The 27,706-nt window shown below is 37.0% G+C and overlaps 1 protein-coding gene across 1 annotated transcript in view; it reads right to left on the bottom strand.

Moving 5' to 3' along the window:
* fbxl17 (F-box and leucine-rich repeat protein 17) overlaps positions 1–27,706 on the bottom strand; it is a 287,750-nt gene that overhangs the window by 157,418 nt on the left and 102,626 nt on the right. The window contains exon 8 of the mRNA XM_015377171.1: positions 26,608–26,738. Coding sequence (XP_015232657.1) covers positions 26,608–26,738 — 131 coding nt within the window. The remainder of the gene's footprint in view (positions 1–26,607; positions 26,739–27,706) is intronic.

Consider the following 27,706-nt stretch of genomic DNA (forward strand, 5'->3'; position numbering starts at 1 on the left):
GGATGGTATCAGACTTCCACTCACAATACCACACACACTGCAAATGATTAGATTTACTACCAGATGAGGACACAGACTCGCTTTGCTGCATCAACACACACACCTGTCCCATCAATTACAAGAGAGGCATCCAGTGATCAGTGAAAGCTGAGTTCTGGCTATTAGTCGAGACAGCACGTTACAGATGGTGCTGCTCTCCCCCTTAACTCAACCTTGCTTATTCATATTCTTTCTTCTTTAAGAGGGGGGCAGCATAATTAATAACTGGTATCATTCCAATAAAGCCATTAGTGGTCACTACATTTGTGAAATCTTGCACTCTTTCACTCTCTCTTGCAATTTCTTTCACTTTGCATCCCGCCGTCTTTTTCTCTTTCTGAGATTGATGAACGCACTTGAAAGCAGCCGGACTACAGGGGAGCCTTTCGACACATGCACACACAACCTATGTTAAAATAGGTCTGCCACAGCAAGGTAGATGAAGGTTGAACACACAAAAAAAACTTGCCTCAGCTTCTAAAAGTACTAAATTTGTTTTTAAAAGTGAATCTAGTCTTGAATATTGTGGGTCTGTGATATTTCCACATTTCAATGCTTTAAATTTGAAGAGAAGAGTTGAAAGCTGCATACAGTACCTTGCAAAGATGTAAATGCACGATCAATTGGGCCATCACTTTTACACATTAAAACAAACGGAATAAATTGGGATTGTATTATACAGAAAGCAATCTGGACACTGAATGAATGAGATTTTTAATAAGAATTGTATCTGGTTTCTAGAAATGCATATATTTTCAAAAAAGACCTGATCTCTATCTTGATATCTTGGACAGAGGACAGCTCTCCACCCTTACCACACTGCCACAGGAGAAGTGACTACATTAACTAGAATGGCTTCTACGGATGACTGAGTCTCTTTAGCCACGACCATAAGCATGGTCACAACATGGCCGCCCCCTGGTTCACCTTGTAGCTGGACACTACCCATAAACATGCCACACATCAATCTCTCCATCTAATCTGACATAGGTGGAGCTATTCAACAAAGAAAATACTTTGTGGGCCTTTCAATAAACAAAGCCAACAGAGGGACACCCTCAGGACAACAATGAAATCAGCAGAACTGCACAAGATTTTAATTTGTGGAAAAAAATTCCCAAAACATGCACCCTTTTTCTTTCCACTTCATTTAGTTTTTCTTTTTTTCTAATCAAATACAATCTGAATATATTACATTAAGGTTTGTGTTTGCAGTGAGTCAAAATATAGAACAAATAAGCATGAATACTTTTGTAAGGCTCCTTATTCAAACCCACTTAATCTTATTCAACCATCACTATTAATAGAAGAAAATACATTTCTGTGGCAACCAGGAAGCCTGGGAGGTTAAGAAAATACCACCGCTGCCCAATTTAATGTTAGCCAGAGATCTTAACAGCATGCCAAACCCACAGGATGCACATGAGAAGTAGACAGGAGAGGTAAGCTGGAAAGTTCAATCTATCGGCCAAAAACAGATCACTCAGAGGCCTTTATCTGGTCAATTACACATTTTATTTTTATTTTTTTCCACAATGACCCCCTGGACACTGAACATAGCGTGTAAATTTGAAAAAAGGAATATGACAAGACAATATTATTTTGTATTTCATGGGAAACTCTTGATAGATGTGTTTGGATTCCCCATTTCTTTGGTCTGACTTTATGCCATAAATATCCTCTATAACGTCAAACTCAAATATTTAGGGCCATATTTTGTTTGGCTGTTCTCTTTTTCTGCTCAATTTGAGCTTTCTGAAACTGTCATAGGTGGTTCAAGTGGTACAAGGAATATGCTTTTCCTCTCTGTTGGATTCCAGTGGTTAAATGTATTGATTTTGTTGACTGAAAGTATTAATAACAAGGCTGCAGCCTTGACAGAAGCTTGATCAATTATTCATCTGTTATTCCCTTTTCTTTAATTCTCCAGCTGGGATGGAGGGAAGCCCCCCTACCATTACATGATCAGATATATAAGAAGAATGTGGTAAAAAATAAAATAAAATAAACAGCAGAAAGGAACACTTTGCACACAGTATGATAAGTTGTCCTGTTGAGTTTCAAATCTGTACTCTTATGATGCATTCAGAATCACTCTTCCTGCACATAATGGCAAGAGCGCTGCACCTGCGTACTGTAAAGTATTGCTAAAACAAAGCCACATCTATATGCTGATTTTTCCTTTTCTCCCTCTTCTCGCTCCCCCTGAGGATGTGGAGTAGTAGCATATGTTCTGTAATGGCTCAGCGCGGCGCAGCTTTTAGGGGTAAATTGATGTCAGTGACATTGTTGTAAGTTTGCATAAAACCGAAGGAGTGGGAGGAAGTTTTGTTGGCAGGGTAAACTAACACTCTTTAGATGCTCAAACCAACTCATTTTGAAATCCTACAAAAGCATGATGGATATACAGTCGAAAGTATTTGCATATACTGCATACTGTATAGAGCTATATAGGGAAGATAGACGTTAAGATATGTTTTATCACTTCTTCAAATTAAGTTTATATGAATTGAAATTGTGTTAGGTAGCTAAAGACGGCCTATAAACATTTTCAGAAAGGCTAAAATAATAATCAGCTTTATCAAAAAGAGGGTATGGAAGGACATATGAGCACATGGGCTAAATTGTTATTCAGTGACAAAGTAGCAATTACTCAGAAGAAAATATAATAAAAGAAATTATAATTCTCAAGCATAAAAAGAGACAAAATCCTTAATTTCTTCAAGCATCTCCTGATCAAACTAGAGTAGAAAGGTTTTGTTCCAGCGACCATCATTAGGATTTTGATGAAAAGGTTGTTTTTTTGCTTAAGGCCAAAAACTGCAAATTTTCATTATCATCTTAAAAAAAAGAAAAATTAAACTCCACAAAGTGAAATATCCCTTTAAGTGCATAGTGCAAACAGGTGTCAGCAACATTTTCATTAAAAAGCAAAGACACAACTAAAAAGTATTTCTTTATTCACATAGGAATTCCACTTAAGTGTGTTCATATTTCACTTTTATTTGAACATTAATTGCTCTGTAAAATGTTGATGTGCACGATACATTTTTTGTTAACTGTATAAATTTCTATAATTTAAATTAGCTCTATTTTTTTTTGCATGTAAACCTAAATTAAAAGAATATTGTGGACTTGCATCTATATTAAAATATAATATAATATAATAAAATAAATTATATAATTATTGATAATAATCAATGTAAAAGGTTTAGTGATTGATGGGACTGGGTTAATTTCAGTCATTCAAGCTTAAAACATTCTTTTGAGTATTTTTTTTTTTTTTACATAGGAGGGTAAAATGGGATAGACGGGCGCATTAATCTGACTTTTATAACCTTTTCAGACAAGAAAACTGGATATATTAGGTGTCCACTTAAGGAAATTAATTCAAAGCTATAATAAAAGGAGGCAGTAACTGCAGGGATTTAATTAGCCTTTTTTAAATAAATTAAAATATACCAAAGAAGGAGACAACAGTAATTAATAACATCGATAAGATACAAAAATCAATGATTTCCTTAGTAGAAGAACAAACTTACAACATTGTGTGATGCAACATTATTAAATGGTTAAACATCAGCCAGACTGTTTAGAAAATAAAACAAGTACAGCACCTCAGCAACCATTTTTAGGTGGTTTGAATCAATATAGATATTTTTGGATTTCATATTACATGGACATCCTTGGAGCAGATGAAAGGAGTTTATTTCATGCTCAAAAAGGGAGGCCATAGCTCTGATTTGAAGCCAATTTAATTTAGGAGTAAGTCATTCGTTTGTGGACCTGCGCTTGCTGACGTGACAGATCAAGGTTAGGTGCCAAACCAACAAATCAGCAGCGACCACACAGGAGCGAACCCGCAGCCAGGTCAACAGATGATGCAGCAAGGTTTAGCCTGAAACTGATCAACTCTAGAGCTGCACAGGAGGATGCAACAGCTTGAGTTTGTTAACACTTCAAATTGTTGGAAGTAGGAGATGACTCCCCCAGTTTCAGCTCAAACCAGACGCATTTGTCAAACTTTGGACACAGGGTGATCTTTTCATTAAGGGAATATCTGTGCCCTGACATTTACAACACCCGTTAAAATGAAGATGTATTACATATTTCACAAGGTGGCAAAGAAAGCATCCATCTCTCTGCCTCACCGTCTCCCTCTCTCTCCCTCTCTACTGCTCATGAAGTGTTGTACAGTTAGTGGCATATTAATTTAAAGCACACTGCATTAGCCTATCCTAGGTGAATATGCTAATGAACAATTTTGAGGCGTGATGAAGTATTTTTACGAGAGGCTGTAAAAGTATTTTTGGGAAATTCACTGTCAGGTTCAATTGCTCAAAGTGACTAGCTTCGCAGAAACATATTTCACTTCACTTTAATAAAGAAGAACCGAGCTGATGCAAAAACTGAACAAGATTTAAGTGGCAGGTTTTATGCAAAGCAGCAGTATTAAATTAAGTTATCAATAATGTTTTTTCTTAATCAAACATAAACAAAGTGATGCCATCAGCTCTGGTCTTGAGTTAAAGATTTTATTCCTGTAAAGATCCGTTTGAAGTTTTAAATGAAAGAATTAAGATCCCTACAAGGAGGTTTTCTAAGCTTTTATATTAATATCTTCAGATTCCAAATCACATTTTTGGGACTTCTTAACTAGGTGCTCTTAAATGGTGTCTTCTAATATGTATATAATGATAATGCAGCATCATTACCTGCAGTCAAATGGACCCAAAATAGAGAGTTAATGAACATTAAAAGGAAAACGATTCCCAAATGGCTTGTAGATGGATAAAACATTCCTGAAATGACTGCATGTTTCATGAACCCAAACATACAATCATACTGGATCAGGAAAAAGATTCAGACCTGTACTGAAGGTAAAATTAACATAGAACAAAATACCAATGTGTCCATATTATATTAGAATGTAATCAGCAAGTTTTGTGAAGTTATCTGAATATGGTGTATTGATAATAAATTAAATGACAACAAAACAGTTATTTTTTTTCTTCTAAGTAATAATCTAACCATATGATGGCCTACATTAAAGAGTGCTTTATTAGAGGAAAATATATACACTTTAGCTTATCTTTGGAAAGTTTAGTGGAAGAAAAAAGTTTGATTAAAAAAGGAGACGGATAGATTAGGAATGGAATCCACGCTTCAAGAGAAAGATTGTGACTAGGTGCGTTTCCATCAGCTTTTTCTTATGTGCATTAATAGTATTGCATCAGAAAAGCTTGATGGAAATGGCAACATTCTAATGAACTCCTCAAATTTGCAAAAAAAAAACGTGGCTTAGGTCATTTTTGGCTTTTGCGAAAAAGGGTTAATGTACAAAATGAGTGATGGGAAACTGTTTTCGAATCCGATCTGACATAGTGAACTATAACCTGACTGATTAGCTGTTAATGCTGTTGGCGTCTTCCTGGATGTTCCTTAGATGTGGGTAGACAAAGTGAAAAATAACTTCCCCGATCGGAACATATTTACTAAAACTTTTCTTTCTAACTGATGTGTGGTCAGTGCTAGAGTGCAGCCTCTACTTCCTGTGTGAACGATGACGTACTATGCTTAGCAGTGCTTGTTCAATTTGCCTTAAACCTCATATAAACTTTTCTTTTGGTTTGCTTAAAATTCGTATTTCAGTTGGATGGAAATACAGCTTGTGAGAGACATTTTCACTGATTCTGCAAGCCATACGCTGGTGTCGTTCCACTGTCATTTATCAGGCCCAAAGTCAGTACAGCCGTCTGTCTGAGTGTCCAAAGTTTTAGCCATGAGGGCCAAAAAAAATTACATTTTGATTGCTCATTTTGACCTGCGGAAAAATAACATTAACAAAATATTTCCATGAAAGAAGCAATTCAGTATGATTTCTGTGGAAAACCGATCTGTAAGTCATTATAGACATAAATATAACAAAGAAGGTCTCAATGTGCGTTCACACTAAAACCTGATTGTGGTCACTTTTCGAGCAAAAGAATGCAGCATATTTGGCAATCATAAATGGAACAGGTGCAGACGTGTGGACAGAAAGAGGTGGAACTGTGAGCAGGTAAGACAGAGGTGTGGATGGAGTAACGCCTTCAGTGGCAGCTCCTGGAGCAGATGGCGGCACTGGTACTGGATCTGGTGTACCGAGGGATAGCGGCGCAGATGCCATTGTTTAAGCTTTTAATGTCACATACAGCTCCATGAATCACTGTAATATTTAGGTCCACCAAGGTCAGTGGACAAGCAGACGTTCCCCCTATATGAAGAGAGCTGGAATGTCTGCACGTTGTGTACGTGGATTATTTGGGAGAAACAGGCAAAACGACAAGCATCGATGTCAGGTAAACTGATCCACATGTTTGCCAGGTAAAATAGTAATAATAATGCAAAGCAGCATAAATAAAATAAATGCAATACCTCTTATCTGAATTGGCTGAGGGAAATTTGGACCTCAATCTTTGAAGAGGATTTTTAACTAAATTCTAATAAAATGTTTGTTTTTTGTCTCACTGTTTGTAGAGATTACATCTTCTTCTTTTCATATGCTATGATGTTGTTTTTCTCTAGCAATAGATGTCCTATAAGCCTGCTTTCAGCCTCCAAATGAGCTCTGTGTTAAGATGCAGGAGACAGTGTGGGCTTTTTATTTACGATGCAGGTCAGACAATAAAAAAAGATCCCAAGAAGTAGAGGTGGAGTAACTGATCAATAAACATTTAAAGCATTTAGAGGTTTATGAGACAGTAAAACACAGCACAGGTATCACAGACGGCTTTTACAACTGTATATAAAAAGTATAAAATTTAAGAGAAAAGAAACAGACCAAACTCAAAGAAGCAGAAGTACTACAAAAATATCAGTAGGTTTTAGTATAAAAACGTAATTTCTGAACTTTTTAGTAATAATTTTACATGCCTACCGTCTTGCTTTTTTTAATTTCTTACTTGATTTAGAGTAGCTAGATGAAATAGACTAAATAAATTAACCCAAGCTCTTTTTTTTAAAGTTAATGTCTCCATATCATAGCTAAGGAAATAGCATCCTCCACGTGTAAGGTCAGAATATAAAGCAGAAACTATGGTAACTTGTTGGACTTCTTTTGTTTATGTCCAGTCAGATCCCGAGTAAATGATTCAACAATCATAGGCTGTGTCCGAATGTCTGCCCTAATCACTATATAGGGCAATATGTAGCGGTTACGCCATTTTAAATGAGTTAACCGGACATCTAGTCGATGAAAAAGTAATGGACCCGAAATTTCCCACAATGCACCTTGAAAAGTAGTGATCATCCATGGTCACTAGAAGAGCAGGGGGGAAGAGGAGTCACCAATGGGGAGCAAAAAGTAGTGATCATGTGTCTGAACGGTAAGTTACCTGAGTTCACTATAAAGTCCACTGTATAGTCCCCGCTCTATACTGTATAGTGATTGATGCGATTATAGTGATTGTCATTTCTTGTTTACAGCATTGGTGTTATTACAATCATTCAATGATTTAATTTTATTATTGAAAGATATTTTTGTAACTCAAATCAGTTAAATTATACAATGATGGATATTTTCAAACCATTATTTTTGGTAATAGTAATCTTAGCTAATAAAAGACAAGCATATAACATTAGACAAGTATATATACAAAAATGGGTTTAATGAAAAGTATGTTTAGCACCTACCTTAAGACAGGCATTTTCTAAAGCTGCTAAATCACCAAATACTTTAATGTGAAGGAGGTTGAGTGTTTCTCATTTTTCTTTTCAAGATCAAGATACTTGTATTCTCTCCATCGCACATGAGAAAAACAGATATAGCATCATGGTAGCTTTTCCATAGAATTATTGTATAACTTGTGCTGTTATTATTACTATACTAACAAATAACCTGTTTGTTTTTGTAAAGCAAGACAGCATCTAAGAAATGACAGCAGGTACTGTATGCATCTCACTGGCTCAAGATAAAGGCACAACCTTAATAGGCCTTACATACTCAAAAAACAAAAAAAACAAAAAAAAAACCCAGTGTGACTGAAAAACAAAATTTTACACTAACAATTGCCCAAATTTCAATCACAGTGATGTTAAAGATTATTGACAGTTAAAATAAATCATTGATGGCTGTTCTAGGGTCAGTTCGGTTTGGACAGTCTTTGTCTTGGAATAAATGAAACAATTTGCAACATTTAGCTGGCATTTAAACATAGATGAATAAGGAAATACATATTATAGTCATTAAACATGGAATTAAATATCTGAAGCCTTTATTTCTTGTCATATCCCACTGTTTGCTAAACCACTAATGTGTCAGAAGCCTGGAGATAAGAAGCTCTGAACAGAACAAGCTCCTTTGTCATGTCTTTCTCCTGACACGAGGAACCACAACATCTTCCAATTAAAAAGAGGAGCCGGTGATAAATGAGTTAGGAAGGAAAGGGATATGTGAGACCAGGAAGCACGGAGAAAGTCGAGATTTTAAGACTCATCCTGTGCCCATTTTTAACACTGCTTCTCCTTCATGCCGTCAGCACTTATTCCTCTATGAAAGGCTCTGATCGAAAGAAGATTTGCATGATTGCATTTTCCATACCTTGCATTAATAGTGCAGCAGGGATGAATAGCTAATGGACTATCACATTTAAGTAGCCATCTCGAATAGCCATCATATTACAGCTCCCTCAATTTACAAATGAAACAGGCCTTTCCCCGTCGCTGTCTTTCTGAATCATTCTCTCCAAATAGACATCTGATCCAGTCAGGTGATGGACATTTTTTCAATTTTTACACTTTAACCCAGGGAATATAATCCACAATAAATCATTTAAATGTTTTAAAGCATCCAGGCAGACTATAAGTATATTAATGTTTAAAAATCTGTGCAATATCTTAAAACTAGAAAATAATTCTAAAAATGAGTTCCAGTAATCTTTTCATTGCTTTTCAAAGCAGACAAGGCATTCTCAAATGGCTATAGTGACGAACAAATACCTTCTTAGATCCTAGATCAGATGTTATTTATTCCTAAACATAAAACTTTAAAAAGTCCTTACTTCCAAATACTTGTTTTGTAGAAAATATTGTTAAATTAAGGTTAAAAACTCTTAAGCCTTCATGTAATTTTATGTTTAAAATTTTTGTTTGACTAAAATATCATAAACTTTGATTCTAACCTTCGAAAAATGGCAATGGAAAGAGTCTGGACCAAATAACACTTAAATACTGAAAATAAATTCTTTACCTTTCCATAGTTTGGAAGACAGTATTTTCTATTTATTAGGGCGGGGGCAAAAAGAAATATTTTAAGGGGAAGGTCTCAAGCATACCTATAAATAATGGAGTCTTGGTTTTGTTTCTAGGGCACGTTTGAATCCAATGACCAAATGAACCCACATGTTTTCATAAGAGATAAAGAAGCAAAGTGAACAAACAAAATGAAAAGTAGATCTCTCAGAAGATTTGTTTCCTCTTTATTGTATTGTAAACAACCAACTCCTGCTTATCTGATTACACAGCAGCAGGTTGCAATATTTTATCATTGAATAATAACATAAGCCTATGTAAATGCTTGGTAAAATCAGAACTAAATGGAATAGAAATCATCTGCAAGGCATCAATAAAGTCCAACACAATATATGGCTTTTTTCATTGGTTTTAGCAGAACCAAACAAAATTCTGGTCATTCATTAGGTCTACTGGCTGTAAATAACCACGGGAAAACAAGCAGTCATCTTCAACAATCAAAACATTTTATTGACTTTCATTTTCATGAAACTCAAGGTCAGCTAACACACAAAATGATGTGTCTTTTAGAGGTAGCTTATCAGTTAAAACATGCAAAAAAAGGCTGAATCTCAAAATCCTCAAAACATAAAGTACAAATCCAGCAGAAAAATGCTAAAATAGATGAATAGTGGAGGATTTTCAAAAATTTTGTAAAGACCCGCCCTCTTCAATTAAAAAAAACAAATGCACATGCACAACCGTGTATCCACTCTCGAGAGGGAACGCCTATTAAACACATGCAAGAGCCCATTTCTCCTTGTGCACGCTCTGTTTAAAAGCTGCTGTTTGCATCGCTCATAAAAGCTTACTTTCCAAAAGAAGCAGTAAGTAAAAAAATGGGGACGAGCATGTAGAACGGCCTTACATAAAGATATCACCAGAATTATTTTTATGATCCACCCAGAAAAAAAAAACATCCTCCACTATACCTTTAAGTCCAAATACAGCATAAATAAAAAATACTGTAAACAGGCTACGAAAAGTTTGTTTTAAACTGTTAAGATCTTCATGTTTCTTGTCATAAAGACTGGGTAGGTCCTTTGAGGAAGTATCTCATGTTGAAAATTTAACTGCCTGTGTAAGAGTCAAAGACTAAATGATTTTGTGCTCTTTGCTTTGCTGTAGGATTAAATCTGTGTGTCTGTGTATGTTCCAGCAAATGCTTGAATTGTTTTCCCATTTTGCTAACCATGGGGCAAAAAACCTCATACCGCAAGGTCGCAGACACCACAGTCTATTCATATTTTTACTCTCTTTGGGTTATGGCAAGCTCATGTCCTAACCCCCCCACATCACCACAACCCTTTTCACTGCCTCCCACTAGAAAACAGTTTCCATAATTATTTGAATTTGCTGGCAACAGATTTCCCACCAGACTTTACAATCTCATTGAAGATGATGGCGATCAGAAGAGGAGATACTCTCAATATGTGCAAATCACCAAAGGGTTTCAGCTTCACACTGAAATACAGTACGCCTACAAATTCTTGATAACTGTATGTGTGCACACAACAATTCAGCTCTACGGATGTCTTTTATTAGTGTATGGCTTATTGGTGCTCTGACAGGACCTTGGACCAAGTTCAGGCAGTCAGAGCTCGGACTAAAGGAAAGATGACGTCAAGGTGGTAAGGACGGAGCGAGGAAAGGACAAATCGATTGAGAAAAGAAATTGTGGACCCAGTAAATGGAGGAAGATGAATGAGCAGAGGGAAGAAAACAAGTAAAAAAAAAAAGAATGTAAGTCAAGGGGTGAGAATGTATAAGCCAGAGCAAATAGTTATTACCAATCTCTGAAGGGTGGCGGCGTGAGCTGAATAGACTGGGACTTGAAAACCACTGTTACCAGTGGAGATAGGGGACTGCTTCACAGACTTGCAATCTGACAAAGGCTTAGTACATAATAGAAGCAGACCTCTGACAGCTAAAAAAGAAAGGAAAAACACACACAAGAGCTTCAGCACACTTTAAAAGCTGAACATCAGATAAGTCCAAGCCCTCTTCAAATCCAACAATGTAAATGTTTAAAAGTCAAAGGTGTTTATCACCTATAGATTTGAAATTGTGAACTTTAATGGACACATCTACTGATCGTGGAACGAATAAGAATGAATGAATAAGGCCGTCTTATTTGTGGGAAAAAAAGAAACATGCTTTCTGTTGCATGTTTTAAGGCAAAAGTTATGTTCCGACTATGTCGACTCATTAGTTGAACAAGTCAACCTAATTAATTCAACTTTAGCTTCGACAACAAACAAGTCTTTTGAATCGTCTTTGTGAGTACAGCCTTATCTATAGAGGATGACCTCAGACGGTGTTTGTTAGCAACTCCACAAAACAAGAAAGTAATTTTCTGCATAAAAAGGCTTTCAACAAAGAGTGCATGAAGGCACAATGTCTGTTTTTCATTTTATTTGACAGAAAAGGCTCAACTAAAACGAGACATTAAAAAGTTTCCAGAGAAAAGGCAGCTTTCCAGGAGTCCTTGGGTCTGACGTCTGGATAGTGTTTATGTATCCCTCAGATTAGGGTTCTGAACCTGACAGTCTATATTTCTTTAACAAATACAAAACTGCACCTCTGACTGATAAACCGAAGCTTTCTCATTAAAAAGCGACATTTGTAATGCCTCTATATAACATGCAGAAAGATCTTCAGTTCAGGCTTTCTTAAAACCACAAGATTCCCTCTACAATTATTGGCATGTTCATGTGTAGCATGTTAAAAGCCTCAAAATAAAGGTTTCAGTGCCATGATTATATCTTGCACTGAATAAATTGCAAGGGCTGTCTACATAGACGACTGGATAAAGGTCTTTTTATGCAAGAATATTCTACATAAAGAAATCCCTTTATTAAAATAAATAAGAAACGTCACAATTAATATTCTGCACAACCTCCCTTGGCCAAATGGACAAAACATATAGTAGAGTCTTCTGCCATAGTGTTTAATGGTGTTGGCATAGACAGAGAGTGGAATCTTTCACGGTTTATCTTTGCACAGTTAGGGCTGATTTTGTTGGGACTCCAGCTGCAACCTCATGAGTGATGCAAATTTGGCCTGCCAGCACTGAGAGTCAATGGAAAAGCAAAATATTTAGGTGACATTGTCATTGACAAATATACTCTCTTAAAATGAAATATGATGGGTAATGTACAAAGTTCTAGACTGTTTGTTTATCACGTTTGCATGTATTTAAATCTACTTGTGCCTTTTTTAACTTGATGTTATTGCTGAGTTGACAAAATCTAATAACTTTTACTCAAAAGATTTGAGTGCACTTACTCCTTACTTTCAGACAAACACAGACCCTTGACCTGTGCTTGTGGCACATGACAAACTTTGCATTTATTTTCTTTACAGAATTTATTTCCTTGTGGCAACAAGAACAAAAACCTATCAATTTTAGCCTGTTTGGCTAAATGGGTGGACACCAGTGCTTTAAATCATCCAAGTCTTATGCTTTCTTCTCTTTAGTTGACCCCTCAGGCTTTATACTGAGTTTAAGAGTGAGGACTGAGATTCTCAAGTTGAGTAGTGCAGTTCTCCTGGTAAATGAGGGGAGATTGAAAGACAGTTTGGTGCAGCTGCCACCATAATGCGATGCCGCGCTGTTGCATCTGTTGTGGAAAAGGGGAGCTAACCTTAAAGACAAAGCTCTCAACTTACAGGTTGGCATACATTCCTTCTCTCACTTATGATTATAAAATTTGGGTAATGTCCAAAAGAAATACATCCTTGATAAAAGTGGCTGCAATGAGCTTCCTCTGCAGAGCTGGACACTCCCTTCCAGATACTGAATGGTAAGGAGCTCAGGCATCGGAGAATAGCTCAGAGTGGAGCCACTACTCCACATCGAGAGGAGTCAGCGGAGAAGATTCCCTTAGACGCCTCCCTTTGGAGGTGTTCCAGGCATGTCTAACCACAAGAAGGCCCTGGAACACTTCTAAAGACTTCTCAACTGGAGGTTTTTTGGGAGGTGGAAGGCTGCATGTCTCTGCTGAGGCTGCTATCTAAGTGGCTTGATCCCAGACAAAGAGGAAGACAATGAATCCTGGTATGTGTTGGATAAGTTAAATTAATATTTCTAAATTCCTATTTCAAAGACCTTATGGTGCTTTGCACCAAATCAAATTGGCTTTTGATAGAAAACAAGCTCACATCATCACAGGTCCTCCACCAAACTTAATGCCCATAGGATATTCTAACGCATATGCTTTTTTTCATGCCAAAACTTTGACATATGCAGAGCATCAAAAATACATCAGTTGGCTGCAGCTAGTACCTTGCAGCAAGCCTTGCAGATTTTTTAACTCTTCTGCCATTCTCATTATTGAAATTGGTGGTAAGATGAACATTAATCCAAGTCTGGCCTTTTCTCATTTTAGTTTTCAAAGATAAAATTTTTTTGTAAAGCATTTGTTTTAATTAAGAATAAAACATCTAATTTACATGAAATGCATCTGTATTTGTCATCTCTACAATGAAGAGTACTGGCAGTAAATGGTACTTTGTCTCTCGTCTCTCTCATAGAAGTTACTTTCAGTTGAGGAAATTTTTTGCACCCTTTCTACCAATGCATAACACCAAGCGCTGTAAAGGAGTGATCTGATGCTGACATGTAAAATATCTAGAGCAGAAGGCTGGGGGGATTTTTCAGACTATTATTTAGTTTCCTTGCAATGCTGTTAGTTTTTAATGTTTCTAGAAGAATCTTTTTTTTTCCAATCATATTTGTTTTGGTCCCAAACAGTGATTTGGTCAAAGACGAATTTTCCTAACTAACTAACAACTAACTAACTAACTAACTAACTAACTAACTAACTAACTAACTAACTAACTAACTAACTAACAACTGACTAACTAACTAACTAACTCAAGGTACTTTGTGAGATTTGTCACTAAGAGATAATGCAATTAAACATGAATTTCATTGATAGCTTCTTGGGTGTCAATTTAGTGGGTAGATGCTTAAACCTCCTATGCATGAAAAGGACTAATTAATGCAGTACTTGTCCCAAAGTGCATCTACTGCAAACCAGGTGAGCAAGAATAAAAAGTTATAACTGCAATTTACTTTGTTATTAAAGTCCCACCACAGAGCATTGTTTAAAATACCAATTTAAAAAAGCAAATCAGCCACACAGTAGAAAGCTTCACCCCTGGAGACATATATCCCACCGAACAAATCACAGCAGACACCGAGCCTCCTTCATCCATTTAGTATGCTGTGATACCCACACTTTCTGTTTTTTCTTATTTGGTAGAAAATGCCTTTATTCTGTTCCTCCGCAGGTTAAAAAAACCTTTAGTAAGTTTCTTAATCTGAGCCACATTCTGAAAATTTGCATTAAAATGTTCACTTTGGAGACTCCCGTAACAGAACAATCCTTTAATATGCAATTACTCTTCTGAATAGCAGCGACTAATTACAAAGGTGTCAGACAAACAGGTAGCAGAGCAGAGGGAGGCCTCCAGCACAATGGCCGAGGTGCCGGTCCGTCACATGGGACGGTGCTGCTCAATGGAAAGCAGTAAATTCATTACGGCAGGCTTCATTACACCCTGCTCCTTGGGCCCTGTGTCGTGTTCTACCCTTTGCTCTCATTTGTGGGATGGGCGGATGTGCTGTGGGTAAGAAGAAGCTAGATCACACGATCGTTGCAACAGGGAGTGTGGGCGATGCTCGGGGTGGGAAGAGAGGAAGGGAAGTGGGAAAAGGAAGCAAAGAGAGAACGCACAACTACACAAGAAAAAAATAAAGGGGTATTATGTGGGTGGGGGGGGGCAAGTCCAGGATGGGTGTGATCAATTTATGATAAAGAGGTTAGAATACAACAGAATATGCCCTTTGTTTTATTCAAAAAGACAAAAAAAATGACAGCTCTGGTCCTCAAATAGAGGCTAAATGCCAGTTCTCCAACATGGTGCAAAAAGGGCAGCCAAGCCCCGTGGTCTCTTTAGCAATTTAGATCATACAGGCAGCTTTCTGACCCCACACTATGGATTACCATAATAAGCCAGAGTCCCTGCTGTGTGCCACCTGTAAGCCAAACATATTCACAAAAACATAAAGCCGGACAAAACATTCTGGACCAGGAAAAACAAAAAGGTTTCCACAAACTCAAAGCCAATTTGGCTTACTGAAAAGGAAAATGACTCATACACTGAACTTTTTACATCTGCATAACTGTGTCAGACTCAATTTAATATCCCATTTGCACCATTTTGTGCCCAATTTAACCGAGTGTTTCTTGGGAGGAAGACTGGATGCACAACGAAAAGGGCAAAGAACAGAGCACCTCAAGTGACTTGTAAAGCTAAAGATTTAAAGACCAGAATTTTGCCCCCCCTCCAGTGAAGAAGAACAGAGAGCCTGTCAAGGTGTCGCCAACCCCAGATCACCGTTTTGGTTTCTGTCCAGCGGAGCACTTCATGAGAACATTTCTGCATGATTAGAGTTAGCTGGTGATTGTGAGTGACTCGGATCTCTTCAAATGACCTAGACACTCGGCTGCAGAGTGAACACTTATGCATGGCAACAGCACAGGAGCAACTCTAGGCAGAGAGGAGGAAGAAGTGCACCCTGGGCAGGAGAACAAAACAAAACCCACATTTGGATCCCAGCTTGCATCCACAAATACTTAGAAAGACATGCCAACTACTGTTTGGATGTGGTCCATTTCAATCATGTGAATAAAACTCCATCGCCACATACTAATGCAATGGGAGAGGGACAAAAAATGAAATGGGGAAAATATGTACAACTCTCTTATTGAAGATGAAAATTCCTGCTTTTCTCTGGGATATATTGTCTAGCTTAGGGCACCAAATAAAAACACCAATTTTAGAGTGCAGTTCAACAATTTGCTTAACATAGATTTATTTTTTAGCTTTCCATAAGAGGCCCAGGATTACGACACTGATGCCTTCTAATGAGGTTCAACAGCTGTGAGATGCAAGCATTTCTCTAATATGATTGCATTTAGATGACTCATCAATGTAATTCTAATATGGGAAAAAAATAATAATTTCTTAAGTCTCTAATACACAACAGCAAGATTGCACATAGAGGCAGTGCACTATCTTGATTCTGATCAAAAAATCTAAAATTAAAAACTTTAGCAGGACCAAGGGAACTAACAAAAATGAGATTCATGCAAAAGAAGAAAATATACCGCCTTCTATTGGACATGATGTTTAAAATATCTGTTACTCCAATACTTAAAAGCATCAAATCAGCAATTTTTCTGTTCTTATTAATCCAACAATACCAGATAATTGGGATGTCTTTTCTTTACGAGAAAAATATCTACTTTGGCCAAAAAAAGACACGGTTCTTATTCTATTCTGCAGTGCATCTGTGATTTACAGAAAGCTTCTGACTGCTTATTTTTACCATATATGAAATGAAGCACATTTACTGGATCTACTGCTGTTTAAACTTTGCGGCTCCGTCTTTACCAAACAGAACTGACCTAGTCTTACATCTTTTCACCAGGTTGGTGGATGCTGTGAGAGGAATCTACTTTTCTTTGGAGTCTTTCACTGTCCAAAATGCTTAATGGAAGGCATGCGGTGATTTTTCACACTGTCGTACTTTTTCCAACCGAAAGATCTCAGAGATTATTTGAAGGATTTGCACACAGCTGTGCAAAATGGCTAACAGATATTCCTTGATATCAGCCTCTCAGGTGATTCACTATAAACAATTATTGATTTGTGTTTAATTTGCCTATTTAAAATCCAGGAAAAAGGTGAAGTTAAAATGTAACCCCATCCCTATTCAAACATAACACTTTAAAACACCTTTTAAAACTTTAAAATACCTAATAACACATTAGAAAGAGGTCAGCACTACTAGATACCTTGCTTAGTTTAGATGTGAGAGTTTGAGAGGTTAAATTCTTTCCTCTGCCTTCATCCCTCAGAATATCACATGGATCTGGATCGTTCAGCAGAATTATCCAAGATTTCATAGGAAAAATTTTCTATGGATATTGAACAATATCTATCACAGGGGTCACCAATGCGGTGCCCGTGGGCACCAAGGTGCCCTCAAGGATCACATGGGGGGCCCTTAGAGTCTTCTAAATAAAGAACAACCCACCAGTGGGCTAAGTTTGAAATTTTATTTTATTCTGTTGCTCTTCTTTTTAATCATTTATAGAGATTTTAAAATGACAATGTCTAAATAAACTTAGAAATTAACAGAAACAATAAAAATATGTTGATAATGAACAAAGTTTAGGCTAACGCTAACCCTTGCAGCTCATGGGTCAGTAATGGTCGCCCTTCCTACGTCTCGGTACCCTTGAAGAGGCCCTCAGCCTTAAAAAGGTTGGTGACCCCTGATCTATCACAATGTATACAGATATTGATTTGTTGCTTGGCGCCTGCTTTAAATGTTTTTTAAAAACAGTTTGCCTCTATAAACCACCTAACCAATGTGCAGAGATTTTTCACTTTTTGTTTTCCATCAATCGATTTTGGAGACATTATTTTACCTCTTTCAGGCTTCTAAACATGATGGCAAGACATGTGTAGGTCCTAGTTCAGACTTATTTTATACACATCTAGTCATTTTAACCTTTTTATTTATAACTGATTGTAGATAAAAAAAAAAAAAAAGAAAATCAGCTTTTAACAAATGACTCATCATTCTTATCTTGAACAGTGCCTCTATGTGAAGTCCTATTGTTGCCCCGTAAAACAGAAAGTCATGGATTATTAAATCAATGTTCGTAAAAACTTTAATCTACAAACAAAAGTTGTATTCAAAAGATAAATTCTTAACATGCCAAATTGTATGGCATGAGTGTCTTTGTTGAAAATCACCTATTTCTTAACATTACATTTTTTGCACACCTTTTCTAGGAGTTTTACTTTTTGTGGAGGACTCCATTAATAGTGCTTGCTCATCTATTTTTTACAAGGGTTGAAATTTTAGGCAGAGCAGGCAGAGAATTGCAGCTTGACTTAGGATCTGTGCCTGAACACAACAGCATCAGTCTATAAGCTCCAGCTGCTTGCCTTCATTGTGTGTCTGTGCCGCGCCACAAATGTTTCACCGTCTCTGATACTTATCAAGGCACCAGAGTCTGACGCTGCCATTACTCAAAATTAATAACCACGGCAGCATGTTTATCACAGCACACTTTCACAAGCAGCCTGCCAGAAACAATCGCCTCCGTCTTTGTGCGCATGACAGAAAGGGCGAAAGAAGGAGAAGAATACACAGATAGGGTAGCTGAAGTGTGAAAGAGAGGCAGAGGAAAGAGAATACAATCTGAAATGAAAGGCATAAGTGAGAAAGAAATGAAGAGTAAATATGCTACATGGATACAGGTTCATCTGCCGTGTCTAATCACTCTGTCACTATTATTCCTCTAGGGTTTATTTTTTGATTTTTTTTCTTCCCAGGACCAGCTCCTCGCGTCGTGTTTGACAACAGGGCAACACTGGTTCTGCTTGTGTATTCACTCTGCTAAGCAGGACTCTGATCTTCACTGACAGCCAATCTGCTTCAACACGGCAAGCCTGAGCAAATAAGAGGAAAGCCTGGGTTGCTAATTTACAAATCATACAAGCACAGTGCAAAGTTGGAGGCTCACCATTAGGAAGAGAATAAAAGAAAAACCTTCTCCTGATCAGCATGTGTGAAAATACAGGCAGGGGGAAAAGAAAAGTGACAAGGAGGAGGGAAGGCTCCTCAGCAGCCCTCCTCAAATCAGGACAGACAGGTGGTAAAGAAACAAGACAAGGACAAATGTCTAGTCCGGGTGATGTTGACATTTTCCGTGACATTTTGAGACAAATCTGACAAAAGTCGAAGAGAAGGAGGTAACCTGAAATAGTTTGCAAAAGGAAACTTGCGTGTAGTAACAAGATGAGGCTTTGAAATCAGAATCAGACACTTCAAATGATCTCGTATGACCTTTGCCACTGGCATTATAAATGTTTCAAAAGGATTAGTTGTGCCTTTTCAGGGAGAAGTAATGCTAGCCTTAACTCTAGGCCTTTTTTTACTTCTTATATACAACCATAATCCTGACCTATAACCCTGACAGTAAACGAAAACGCCATCTAGAAAGTGCTAAATGATTAAAGTAACTTTTTTTTTTTTGCACTAATATCACTAGAAATAGACTAAGCTGGTTTTCAGAAATGTGGCTGGGCTGTATTGGTGTCAAGAACCCACAGAGACATATCATAATGACGATTTCTAAAAGGACTTCAGTAATAGGATGCCATTCTTTTCTTCAGCTCAACATCAGTTGCTAGAACCATTGGTAATGGTGGCAGCATGCTGTTGAATCTGTTCAAGGTGGGTGGAAATGATGAAGGGTGGGTGGAATTAATCAACCCTGACTCTACAAATTAAACAGCTTATTAAATGACAGTTTCAAACAGGGGTTGGCAATCTAATATTCTAGGATTGTGAGACATTAAAACAGGCTGATCTCCAAAGAGAAGAGATTGTAAAATTGTCCGTTAAAAAACATACTTTCCATTGGTGCTGTGTGTTTTTCTGCATTTGCATCAGTTTAATAATGTCCCCCAGTTTAAAAAAAAGCCTTGTTTATGTTTACCAGTAATTAAAACAAGAACTTCAACCAGCTCAACCATTCTAAAGCTAAAAACATTTAACATTTCTATCATAATATTGTACTTTAATTTATATTTAACACATCAACTTAACTGCCGTAACTTTAAAGTAAAATCATACTGTTTTTTTTTTCTTTTCATTTTTCATTCTTCATTCAACCTTAAAACATCTCTTAAAGAAAAAAGAATAATTGACGTCTTTACAATCAGATTGCAATTTGCAGTTGGAGTTAATTGAAGTAATATGAACTATTTTACTTTGTTGTTTACTTGACTCTAAAACTTTACATTTAAATCAAATAATAAAGCCCTTTTTGGCACTGTAGGTGTTCTTTTGAAATATTCTAAACAAACAGTCGAGGTTGAGCAAAATCCAGATAAGAAGACAATGAAACTGTGTTTTGACATCATTGATCACGCTGATTTATCACATGAGAATCTGATTTGAAGGTTTGGCACTTCTGCAGTCTCTGTAACAACTGCCAGTTGGCTGCAGCAGAGGCTATTTGGAAATGCACTTCCAATGCAAACACCTGCGAATGCTAAAATGTTTTTGGACAGGTTTGCTTCTGGGAGAATACTTCTCCAATTATTTCTTCCTTTATAAGCTTCCTGCAGTCACTAGGGAGCTTGTTTCTGTAATCCATCTAGCTTGATTTCCGTAGGAGGGGACAAAAATGTAGAACAGCCAATTTGAGCACTGATTTGTGATGCTCGTACAGTAAGTGATGGAGATAGGAAGCAAATGTTGGCCTCCAGTAAAATGCAAAGGAGGTAAAATGGATGAATATTGATTTTCCACTGTTGGGGTGAAGCTGGCAGAACAACAGATGAATAAACACAGAAAGGGATAAACAGGGGTAGGGGTGCTGTCAAGCCCTTTTGGAAACACCTTAACTCCTACAATAGAAGCATCATAACATAAATTAATTGACTTAATCCATGAAACTAGGTTTAGGAAATACTTCAGGCCCACTGGCCAAAGCCTGTGTACCCATTAAGACAGAAAAAAGGGGGGTTTAAAGAAACAAAAAATGGACATAAACAAATTTTTTTCAACTTTATCAGGGCCAGATTTAATACAGTCTTTAAAGAAAAACTCTTAAAAAGTCAGATAGTAAGAGACCATTCTTTAAGAAGATATTTCTGGGCAAAATGAGAAAGGTTCTACATGATTACTTAGAAGTGTATTTATTTCAAAGTAACACTTTTTATGATCTAGTTTTGAAAAACACAGATGGAATCTAACAATTTATAATTGACGTATTGCATAGAAAACAATAGTCTATTGTTGATTTACTTGACCTCAGTGAAGATTTCAATACCATTGATCATTCAAGTCTTCATCATTTAGAGCAGATTCAAAAGGTATTGTTTTCCTCTGGCTGTTCTCTTCTTATTGGTAAAGCTTCTTTTAATCCTCTTTGCTATAATTGAACCACTTTTTTAAGACTAACATGTTGGTCTTCCTTTCCTAACTGTTGCTCCAGCTTTTAACTACATGTGTATTTTTTCACGTTTTCACATGGAAAATATCTCAAGTGGCATTAGAGCTAAATTACTGTTGAATACCAGAACCTGCTCCTTTTTTGAAAGCATCTGAGTACATGTTGAATGTAAGTGTCTCGACATGATTGATCTAGACCAGGGGTCTTCAAAGTTTTCAAGGCCAAGGACCCCCAAACTGATTGCGAGATGGAGCGGGGACCCCCTAATTATATATATTGTATGAAATTGTGTTAAATCAAACTGGTCCTATAGTCACTCTATTACAGATGGAGTCATGTAATGAAAGTCATTTCTCCCTGGGATTATTAAAGTATTTCTGATTCTGATTCCTGGTTGATGGGACAGGTGTTGTGAATGAAACGGTGCCCAGCTTCAAAGAGCTCCTGTGTGTCGCTGAATGTGTGCATTGATGACTGAAAGACATCTTCTGCTTTCATTTATCTGTTTACTACAGTGTGTTGAATTCATTTTAATGTGTATTTAAAGACATTTTAAGTAGTGCAAAAAATTGCAGGAGGGAATATAAAAAAAGGTAATCAACCAAGACTTTCGCGACCCCCATGCAGTGCCTCCGCGGACCCCCTGTTGAAGACCTCTGATCTAGACCAATAGAAACTGGAAAAAACTAAATTCCATAAGGTGCTGTAATAACCCTTGTGAACGTCAATTTCTCATTGGTCAAGTAAGAGACTGCATCTTCACAAAAAACTTTCCACTGTAAGCACAACATGATGATCCTTTCCATTCAAAATTCTGAACAAAATGTATAATTGTCTTCTTCCATCGTTAGGACATTTTTAGAGCGACCATAGTCCTTGACATCTTCCCACACCCAGTTTATATTTCATAATCTGTCAGAAAAGGTCAATTAAATTCTAAGGGCAAACAAAAATCAAAGTCTTCTCTGTGTTTCTGGGCTAAAGCAGTGCGTAGATCAGCCATTGAAAGAGACACAAGAGGTGGCAGTAAAAGCTTCTCACTTTGAACTGATCGAACAAAACCTGAGCTCACAAAAATCAGGCCTGACCATTAAATTCAAATGTCCAATTCATTGGATAATTCCTGAAAACATGCCAATGGAAGCAGTATTTGTATATTCTTTTCTCATTGCCATTTTTTAATGCTTGACAAACAAACAAGGAGGTTTAAAGTAATTTGTAATTAGGACTTTGCAACAGAACGATGTAATCTCTGTATATGTGGTAGGATATTTGCATTGTGTTTACATACATATGCTGACCAGGAAGGAGGATGTACTCTTTCCACATAAAGAGCTTATAGAACTGATATGATATACTAATAACAAATTCAGTAAAAATGTATTTGAAAGGTTAGAAATAAACTTTTGAACAACGTATCCGAAACGGATGTTACAGTCTGCTGCCATCAAACTGATTCTGAAGCAATGTGATTTTAGTGGACTTCATCATGTTCTTACAAAAATGTAAGCTTTTTGGTTTCTGTTTGTAGGAAAACTAATGATTTGTCCAGTTTCTACATTTTTTTTTAGAGATAATTGCTCATCTAACCTTTGAGCTCTTGACTGATAATAAAAAGTTGACTGCATAGTGATTGTTTTTATTATGACTGAGATAGTCATTAGGGGTGGAACGGTTCACAAAATCCACGGTTCGGTTCAGTTCACGGTTTGTGGTCACGGTTTTCGGTTCGGTTTGGTATGTTGATTGTTAGGAAAATCTATGTCTTGTAAAGTACAACGCGTGTTGCACAATGCTTGCACACTGTTGCACTTTTATCCACAACTTTCTTTCCGCCGTCATCGTAGGTCACTCTAAATGCAAAGTGGTCCCATACAGCAGACCTATAAAGTGCTGCTGGCGCGTCTTCCAACTAGGGTGGCCATTTCTATAGCACCAAAAAGGAGGACATTGTGCGGCATATCAACAAATTACTAAGGTGTAAATAAGAATCGGGTAAATTCACATTTCTAGTACAATTCTTAGTAGTTTAAAGATGATGCTTGTGTAGCTGAATAGAACAAAATATTAAAGACATAAAAGAAAAGAGTAAAAAAGAATTGGTTCCCAGCATTTGTATTTATTTAATACATTGTGGTGTTTAAAAAGTGACAATTTTTTTGACACAATTAATTTGCGCAGAACTGCTGCAATTGATCATAAAGCAGTTGTTTGGAAAAGAAGCTTGAGGCGGAGAAAGAGCTAGAGAATAGGACGATACAAATTTCAAAAAGTGGCTGGAAAAGAGGAATTTGTGACATGGCTGCAGCCTGTCGAGAGTAAAGATGATTTCACCATGTTCTCTATCTATCTATCTATATATCTATATATATATATATATATATATACATACAAACTTGAGTCATGGAACTGTGCTTACAGCTCCTTATTTCATGTAAACTAATAACTTATGTACATGATACTTGTTTAATGGCATTAAAATTATTTCTAATAGCATTAAAAGAGCATTAAATTAGAGTTCCTCATTCCTGCATAAAACCTGTGAATGCTTAATTTAATCTGACATATTAAAAAAATCCCCATCATCATCCAGCAGATGTTCAGTTTCTGCCCAAATATTTTCTTTCTGTTGTGGATTTTTGTAACAGGGATAACTAGGATCATACATAGTTTGTATGAACTATGTTTATTCTCTGCTTCCAAACTCATCATCTCTTCATCCATTCCTGCAATAAGAATTTTCTTTTAACGTTGTGAGATGCGCTCTAGATTCTCACAACTTCTTCCTGGTCTGTTGAAGCACCAATAGTCTGCATCCAATTATTAAATTAATTGCTCTTCGTTTTTGGATTATTTATGAATTATGCTCTAATTTCTAGTCACCAATCCGTTTTTACTATAATTTAATTTGACAAACCGGGTCTTCTCTACATTCTTTTTCCTGTTTAGTGCGATTGCAATTGCGGGTCTTGATCTGGACGGACCGGAGTGGAGCAAAAAATAGCTCAGCTTCGTATTTTGACAGTGAAGGACGGAGAAGACGTACGTGGGCGGTGACGAGCGGAGGAGTAGCGGAGGATGTGGAACAGCTCTCATTGATTTACATGACAGACAAGTACTCCACACGACGTACGTGAGCGGAGCGGAGCGCTGACGGAGTATGTGGAATCTGGGGGTAAAGGAGGACAAATACACGTCCGGCTGGATGCAGCGCCGGACGCCGGACAGTGCATTGAAAATCCAGACTGTTGGCCCAAAAGCCAGACATCTGGCCACCCTACTTCCAACTCCTGTTCTTTCCCACTCGCCATACCCACACAATTCTCCACAAAACAGTTTTTTTTTTTTTTGCTACACCCGACTACGCTGCTTTGCTTCTTCTTCTTGTTTACTACTGGTGGTTGGCTTTGGTCGCAGTACCGCCACCTTCTGTTCTGGAGTGTACACGCTTCGCCTATGAGAAAAAGGAGCCGCGCATGAACCGATAGCAACACACGCGAACTGAACCGAGACAGTCAAACCAAACGGTTCGGACGGTTTTCATAAACCGTTCCATTCCTAATAGTCATGGAATCTTTCCTTTAATTATGCACACTATAACAGTTCTCCATTAAAAAAAAAATAAACAGAATTTACACAAATTTTAATAATAACTGTTGCATATTGGGCAGTTTTGCAAAAGGAAAGGCAGCATTCAGCTGGATGGAAAGGACAGGAATAGATAAAGATTGGCCAAAAGGTAAATTGAGGTAAACTGTTCAACTTTGTTGTTGTGAGTTTCTAAAAAGCTTGCACAGCCATTTGCCACACATTACCCTGTGATCATGAATCGCTCCCCATTTTCTGAACAATATGAGATTTGAAAAACACAATCCCACTTTGGTGTCTCATCATCTCTGGAAGAAGAAACGGAGAAATAACAGCACCATCACTGCCCACCTGCAGGACATCGCTTCTTCTCTCCCCAAGAAATGACAGCGACCAAAAAAATTTGGCGTCCCACTGTCAATTGCCTACCCATCAGACTGTGACGATAGAAAGTTGGTGTTTGGCCATTATTTCTTGCTTTCATACTTTAGGATGCTGCTTTCCTCTATTCAAGAGACAATCGTGAACCTCTGAGGACAATACTTTAATTTTTTTATTTCAGTGTTTAAATAAAGGGTAAAAAGAAACAGCTGATGTGCTTTACCTCCTGCTGAGCTCTATATCGTCAATAGCTTCTAGTTGGGGGACAAATTGGTCTTGAAAATAAGGGGTCATTTCCTCTGCTTGTTTACCTGTGTGCAGCACACTGCCATCAGTTTGAGGCAGACACAAGCTGACCCAGCTCTACCCTTTGAGAGCAAACGTGAGCTAGGGTTGAGTCTTTCTGATCTTCATTGACAACAAGCAAGCAACTAGAGTGTGTGCAAGTGTGTGTGCTTAGGTAACAAACAGCAGCGACACAGATTAACTGATGACCTCTTAAACTCTGTGGCAAATAAACCCATTTTCTTTATTTCCTCCTATTTCTTTGGGAGACAAACTGACAGTTTGCACATCTCTGAAAGAAAATGTCCTCTCTGACGTCTCCAAGGTTTAGGTTAAGTGAAATAGGTGCTTTTTTTCCTGTTCATAACTATGTATTTATATCTATTTGAGTATTTGTCAATGTTTAAGAAAATATAACTAAAACCACATATTTATAAACTTACAAGGTAGAAAAGGTTCATAATATTTTTCTCTCATTAACTCGTATTAAGCCAGTCTAATAATTTCCTGATTTAGGTCATTACATTTTTTTCTTCTTTTTTTTTTTACCCGAATGATTGGTTTACTTGCATTTTTTGGCTACCTTATATACTTGTATTTTTAACTGCACAACTTGGTTGAAAAACTTTGGATAGCTTTACACAAGCTTCTAACACTATTTTGCCGGAATTTTGTCCCATTCCTCCAAAAAAATAAAATAAAATAAAATAAAAAACAGGTGCATCTAAATCAGGGTTTAACTAGGGCTCAATGATTTTGCCACAAATCAAAATTGGGATTATTTTTAATCAATATTGCAATTTTATTTAGATTTTTCTTAGCACTAACCACAATACAAAAAAGGAAATAGAGAAAAAGCAATATAAAGCCTTAAACCACAACAAACTATATTGAAGTGAATCAAATGAAAATTGAAGTGAACTAAATATAGTAAGTCTGTTGTATCATTTGGCCATTATTAAAAAAAAAAAAAAACTGCACCTACCTGTCATTGATGCTCCAGTTGAGGCACAGGTTTAGAGAGCTGAGCTTCCGACATTTCCTCACCACTTCCATCACTGTTTCGTTGTTCAGTTCCGAGATGTGCCGCAGATCCAGGACACTCAGGTTTTGCAGCTATAAAAGACGAGCAATACAATATTATAGATAAGCACTTCATCAAAAATTCTCTAAAACATTTATGGCAAATTGTTCTCTATGAAAATGTACATCATACCTTTCCTCTAGTAAACAACAGACCAGGCTGTTGCTATTTTGGACTGACTATGGCTTTGTTAAAAAACAAAAAACTAAATTTCTGAATAAAATCTTAATAATTTCTAAAAATGTATTATCCACTGTCCTTACGTCTGCTAAAAAGGTAAAAGTTAAAAGCTATAAGTTATTTCTGCTGCTAAATATTGATGTAATGCTTGTTCCAATGTTACGGTCCTGTTTAACTAATAGCTAAAAAGGTTTATGAGCCCAATATTTAAATTGGAGATTGAATTGGGTCGGATAGAAAAGATCTGATTTTGAATCTCAAATCAAATTGAAATTTGATTCAATTTCCAGTCCTTCTACTGATGAAAGGTCTTCATTGCTGGTCCTCTGGGCCCAGTAAGTACCACACAGGTTTTAGATGTACCTACGCCCAAATACACCTGGATCAATTGACTGCATTACCTCCTTAGTAGCCATCAAGTGTGTCTACTTGCTTTGATTTTGTTTTATTTTCCTATATTTTAATCATGTAGACTTTGCATTGTCTTTGTACTGAATTGTGTTATACAAATAAATTTGCCTTGACTTACCCTGCAGAGGCTTGGTAATCGTCCATCCAGTTAAGATAGGTGTGTGGAGGCAGAAAAGTTCTTAATACATGCAGGAAAGTGCATCTGGGGATCAGGAAGGAAGACCTCTGCTATAGAGGAAATCTAATAAAAGCATACAACCCTTACATTCTGCTAGGCAAAATGAATATTCCTGATGTATCTGCAAGAATGAAATGAATCCATTTCTGTGTGCAGAGTAAATGTGTGTTCTACCACATGCTGCTGCAAATACAACAAAGCAAATACAGAACAAAACCAAACAAGCCTGAT

This window comes from Cyprinodon variegatus, unplaced genomic scaffold (genome assembly GCF_000732505.1).
Source record: "Cyprinodon variegatus isolate N-32 unplaced genomic scaffold, C_variegatus-1.0 Scaffold147, whole genome shotgun sequence".
In the NCBI taxonomy this organism is placed as follows: Eukaryota; Metazoa; Chordata; class Actinopteri; order Cyprinodontiformes; family Cyprinodontidae; genus Cyprinodon; species Cyprinodon variegatus.